Source organism: Lathamus discolor, chromosome 15, assembly GCF_037157495.1.
Source record: "Lathamus discolor isolate bLatDis1 chromosome 15, bLatDis1.hap1, whole genome shotgun sequence".
Taxonomy (NCBI): domain Eukaryota; kingdom Metazoa; phylum Chordata; class Aves; order Psittaciformes; family Psittacidae; genus Lathamus; species Lathamus discolor.
In genome coordinates, this window is record NC_088898.1 from 10,020,797 (window position 1) to 10,026,796 (window position 6,000).

General features: G+C 55.2%; 1 protein-coding gene across 5 annotated transcripts in view; it reads right to left on the reverse strand.

Annotated features, from left to right (window-relative positions):
• The window catches only part of NSMF (NMDA receptor synaptonuclear signaling and neuronal migration factor), a 52,535-nt gene extending 47,778 nt beyond the window's left edge, over nucleotides 1-4,757 (reverse strand). For 4 of the 5 annotated variants that reach the window (XM_065695518.1, XM_065695517.1, XM_065695521.1 and 1 more), the window contains exon 1: nucleotides 4,571-4,757. In XM_065695518.1, coding sequence (XP_065551590.1) covers nucleotides 4,571-4,677 — 107 coding nt within the window. In that variant the 5' untranslated portion in view covers nucleotides 4,678-4,757. The remainder of the gene's footprint in view (nucleotides 1-4,570) is intronic. The other variant, XM_065695519.1, reaches the window with a different exon arrangement.
• Nucleotides 4,758-6,000: the final 1,243 nt, after the last annotated feature.

The following is a 6,000-nucleotide window of genomic DNA, read 5'->3' on the forward strand; positions in this document are numbered from 1 at the left end:
AGGCGCCACAGCCTCAGTATGCTGTGCTATGGAGTCTAACCGGTGAAGATAGCACTGCTGGTGCCTCAGAGAAAACACCACCAGCTTCTCCACCAGCATGGCTTCAGGAAAGCAGAGGGTGGGATGTGAGCACAGGCAGCTGCCCTTCTGAGGGCACTCTTCAGTACTCACTGGGCATTAGATGTCAAAGCTGGACTCAGGTCTGAAAGAGAAGTTGGCTGAGACTTCGCTAGAAGGAAGGAAGCTGCTAAGTAACAAAGATCTCAGTGACAATGTGATGAGCATGCAATAGCTATCATGTGTCTGAAACAATCACATCAGCAGGATAAAAGGGGCCTCAATGCCTACTAGCAGCTACAAGAAACTGATGCACACAAATACATGCAATCCACCAAACTGACACTGAACCGCATGAAGAAATGAGTACTGAAATACTCAGAGATCCAGGAAAGACCTGAGATAACTCCATTTAGAGCAGAGCAGCAGGTAAGCAAAACCTGGACTGTTCAGGAGCACTATATGGAAAAATAAAGAACACCCACCACCTTCTTGTGTTCCTTCAGAAGCAATGCCCAGAGGAGCTGCAGCAGGAATCTGTTGTGACAGCATCTGACAGTGCTGCACCTCAGGAAACCAGGAGAGAAAAGACCTCCTGCATCATCAGGACCTACGTCCTCCTACAGCAGCAATCCTCCTCTGTCACTAAGCAGGGATGGGAACACTGCCAGCACATCCACAGGTACCAGGTCCGTCACTAAAGACTGCTGACACCTACATTGTTTAAACCCGACAGTAAGAATACCCTGACAAAAACCAGTTGTCTGAAATACCTGTGAAGGGAGATGGTAGCTGGAAAAATTAATGTTAAATGTTAGAATTACAAATTCTCACTCTCCAGAAAGGGAAATCTGATGTCAGCAATGGACCTTCAAGTCAAAGACCCCACAGTTCTGGGAGAATTTCTACTCAAATCTTGGACAGGAGGAGAGAGGATGGAGCCAGGGGAAATTAAAAGAAGGTAACCCAAGCACAAGAGTTCAAACCACTCACAGGAAAACTGACAAGTGGAAAAAGGAATCCGGACTCCAGGAAGAACCCCAGCCTAAGACCAAAATTGCTCATGCAGCAAGAAATAAGAATAAGGAACGCATTGAAGGACCTCAGCACTTGTCAGTTCAAGATTTACCCTTTCACAGCAACTAACACTTGGTGGCCCTGTTTAAATCCACTCTCTAGTCCACAGGGAAGGAGCGAGACCAAATTCTCATCTCCCTGTGGGGTACCTTGGACTAGACACCAAAGTCCTGAAATTGGGCAGGATGAACCACGCTTTCAACTCCCATATTCCCTGTGCTAACTATAGCACAGAGAGATGGTTCTGGAACACGCGAACACAAGTCTCATGTCTGTCTGCTCCCAGAGAAAAGCCATAGGGCAGCATAACACAAAGCAGAGCTGCAGGAGAAGACAGACTTCCAGCCACAGTTGGGGTGCCAGTATTGTTCTGTAGGCGTCAAGGCAGCAAGGACAAAGAGAGCCCGTTTCTAACGGTTTTGGTTAATCTATGCCCTTCAAAGTGTGCTAAGGAAACCGGGGAGTGTGTATCAGGCACCACACAGGCCAGGAGCCTGAAGAGAACCTGCACCAGCCCAAACCTGCAGCAGCCTGGGACTGTCAGCACAGGGGCAGCACCAAGGTCACAGCTCAAGGACAACTGCATCATCCCTGCCCTAGGAGCTGCAAGGCAAAACCAGCACACACAGGAAGGAGGCACAGCAAGATCTCACATCCAAGCACTTGAGATGTGATCAGAGCAAGAGCACAGAGCCACAGTCCCTTCCTGGTGCCATACACAGTTCACTGTAGCTCTCCTAGGAGAAAAGACTACAGAGACCAAAGCTGGCAGCATCGTGGATGCTCTCCACAATGTCAGCACACAGCAACTATGCCGTTAGTTTTGAGAGGTTGTTTAAAAGACCCAGCACACAACATGGAGCTTAATTGCTTCTCATGAGACAGGAGGCTCCCCCGAGTTGCTCTGCAGAGATTTTAGTTTAAGAATCTAGGGAGCTTGCACCTTCTGCTTAGCTCACACTACTCATGATAGCAAACAAATGATGCTCCCTGCTCAGGAAGACAGTCAAATGCACACGCACGCTCCAGCCATGCATAATAAATACACATTAGTGGCCACTTGGACTTGCAATGAGTTTCAGGAGATTATTTTTCTCTCTAAATGAAAAGTCAGAAGAAACATGAACAAGGCAGAGCTCAGGAGACTCTGAGAGACAATCCCAGGGCATCTCCTGCAGCATGAGATCAGGATCCCATAGCTGCCTACACGAAACCACCAGGGACCTGATCATAACAGCAGTGCTACCCACACAGGGATCCAAGTCCCCAGCCCCCTTGGGAAGGGCAGAATAGGCTCTCTCTGTAGCTTTATCTACTGCCATGCAGAGCCCTCACTGTAGGTGAGGAAGATAAGGACACGAGGGATACCTGGAGGAGGACACGAGGCAGAGCAGAGGAGCTGTGTGTGATGTGCTCCAGGAGGAACCTTTCAGCAGGTCATCGCTGCTGTGAATGATGCCAAGGGCAGCTGAGACCACACGAGGCAGGGACTGAGCTGTGCTTGGATGGGCAGGATGGAGGCACACGGGCAGTGCCTGTCCCCACCAGCACCTTCTCTGTGCACAGAGGCACTGCAGGGAGCAGTCCTCTGTTCTCCCCGAAGGCTTTTTTGGTTAGGCATTTCTAGCACAGGGCATGAATGGGGAGACAAATAAGAGCACCTCTCCTGTGCCAAGCACTATGTGGTCAGACGCTCCTCAAGGACTTTATGTTTCTGAGCTCAAGTCCACTCAGCTAACTGTTCTGGTCAAACCACCACAATTCGCACCACCAAGAGACACTTCGGAGCACCCACATACAGAAACAGCAGCCTGGTAGCAGTTACAGCAGGTATGTAGCAAACCAGAACCCCAGAGGCACCTCCTGAACTCTACACAGCTAATACTACTTGCGTAGCATCTGCCCATCCTGGTGTAGGCTAACAAATCATTGCATTCAAAACACATTAGTCGCTCCCAAACACCCACACTCCCGTTGGAAATGCTGGTGATTACCCAGGATGATGTTTGTGTGTGACTGGCTGTCTAATCCTGTTTCCAGCACCCCATTACAACAGTTATGGTGCATTTTGTGTCATTTCTGTATATCCACCTGGCTGACATCTGCCAAAAGGAATCCCACTTCCAGATCTCTGAACACCATTGAAAGCGCTCACGTTTTCGGTACTGGCTATGAACAGGGTGCACCATAAAGTGGGGAAAAGTTCCAGGCTCTCCCCAGACAGCTTCCTCCAGAGGCACTCCAGACTTTGAAGGATGGATTTCTTTACAACACAGACAGCCAGCAATATATAAACACCTTTGGATCTCTCCGCTTCCAGCCACAAGACTGTGTCTCCTCCCGGCACGGCAGAGATGCCGTAATGCCGAGTTACAGTCACAGAGAGGTGACAGCAGCACGGACCGAGTCCTGCACACGACTCTGGGCTATTCTAATGCAATTTTGTCTCACACAAAGGACACGTTACATAATGCAGCTGAAAAGTTTATTTCTTCCCATTTTTATCGGGCTACCAAGGAGCTACTCCACATCTAATAGAGGCGCTGCCAGACCTACCCCTGTGCGCGGCTGTGCTGCTGGGAACCTGCGCCAGTGCCCCCACATGGTCCCCGCTGACGGCTGTAACACTTGCACTGCAGCAGGGGAGACGGGTCGGGTCCCTCCTTCTAGGCAAAGGGCACTGTGGCAAAGCTCATGAGCGGTAGCTTTAAACCTTAGCACAACCCAGCAGCAAACACGGCTTAGAGCGTCTCCCATGTTTGATACTGAAAAGCACCGGGACCTGGCAGTAACGAAATGCCACAGTGCAGGACAAGCAATATACAAATTAACAGATACAATACAGAACCCGAATATCTTTTAAGCGGCTAATACAGCGGCTGGGACACTGCCGGCAAGGGCAGGTGCGCTGGCTCCGGGTTTGCACGCTGTACATTTTCCATTCAAAGGATCAAGCCCCCTTGCAGACAGCGGCTGACTCTGCCCTCGGACACACACACAGATGGCATGCCAGCTGATGAGCGGCCACCGAGCAAACCGACCGCGCTCCCGAGTCCTCAGGATTGGAAAGATCCAGCCCTGACAAATCCGCTTGTGACCCGCTCCCCGCCACCCGCGCAAGTCGAACCTGCCGGGGATGCCAGCGGGGCCGGCAGCGAGCAGCGGGGACACCTCTGGAGACAAAGCAACCCCCGGAGGCCGAGGGTCCGCCGAGCGCGGGGGACCGCGCTCCCGCAGCCCCCAGCGAGCGGGCGGCTGCTTTCGGGGGGCACCGCAGCAGCCATCGAGGGGGCATCGGCGGCGTCCCGCGGGCGCAGGCTCCCTCCGGGCTCCCCCAGCCCCGGGGGGCTGAGCTCTCTGCCCCGCTGGACAAGCGCCGGGGTCGCCGGCACAGGGCATGGCCTTCCCCCCAGCTCGCCGGGTCCCCGGCACCCACCTCACTTTAGCCGCCACCGACGACATGGCCTCGTTCCTCAGCGTCTTCCTTTTGGACACGGCTGTGCCCATATTCGCGCGGGGGGGAGCCGCCGGGGGAGCGCTCATCGCAGGACCCCGCGGCTGCCCATGCCGCGCTGGGGCCGGGTGCCGGCGCCCGCCGCCGCTCGCTGCCGCGCTCCCTCAGCGCCCCGCCATGCCGCGGCACCCCCGCCCCGCCGCGCCGCGCTGCCCCCGGCCGATGCCGCGCTCCGCCGCGGCCGCCGCCGGCTCATTGACTGCGGCAGGAGGCCGGCACCGAGCGCCGCCCCCCGCCCAGGAAGCGCCGCTATATTTGCCCGGCGGCGCCCGCCTCTCCCCGCTGACATCATGGCGGCCCCGCCTGAGGGGCCGCGGCGGCGACCCCGGGGAAGGGCGTTTTGCACAGCGCCGGGTCCCGCGGCGGGCACGGGTGCAGGGCGCGGCGGGGGCGGCCGGGCCGGCAGGTCGTGACCGCGGTGTCTCTAAAGGGTGGCCTCAACGGCCGTTGTCCGCCACCGCTTTGTCCATGAGCGGCTGCGTCCATGGTGTCACCTCCCAGAGCAGACACCTTCCTGGGGGTCATCAAGTGCTGCTCGGCCGCCCCGTCAGCCAGGCCTTAGAGGGGCTTCAGTTTGTGGAATCGGAACTGCTTGGGCTGGAAGGGACCTTAAAGCCCATCCAGCTCCAACCCCTGCCACGGGCAGGGACCCCTTCCACTGGAGCAGCTTGCTCCAAGCCCCTGTGTCCAACCTGGCCTTGAGCACTGCCAGGGATGGGGCAGCCACAGCTTCTCTGGGCACCCTGTGCCAGCGCCTCAGCACCCTCACAGGGAAGAGCTTCTGCCTAAGAGCTCAGCTCAGTCTCCCCTCGGGCAGGTTCAAGCCATTCCCCTTGTCCAGGCCTTTCTCCACCTTTCTTATAAATCTCCTTCAGGCTGCAGGAGGGTCTCCCCGGAGCATCCTCTTCTCCACCTGAACAATCCCAGTGCCTTCAGCCTGTCTTCGCAGCAGAGGGGTTCCAGCCCTGACGTCAGTTTCATGGATGTGGGGTTTGGTACCCTGGGTTTGGAAAAGTATTTCATAAATACGCTTTTTGGGCACCTGAGTGGCAGCAGCAAGTTTTCCTGTGATGTTCACAATCTACAGAGAGCAAGCACTCGGTGGCCACCAGCTCTGCAAGCGCGCACACGAATCCCAGGAATTCCGAGCCAATACGTTGAGCAATGTTTGACAGAAGGGCAGAAGTTCTGTGGATAAACTTCCTTCAGGCTTTGAGGAAAGAGGCAGGGAAGGAGGCAGTGACAGACAAGCAGACACCATGTCCTCTCTGTACCTCAGGAAAGGCTATATGGAGCGTAAGCTCATGTGTCGCTGTCCTTCAGAGACCCTGCATGGAAGAGACCAAAAGTTT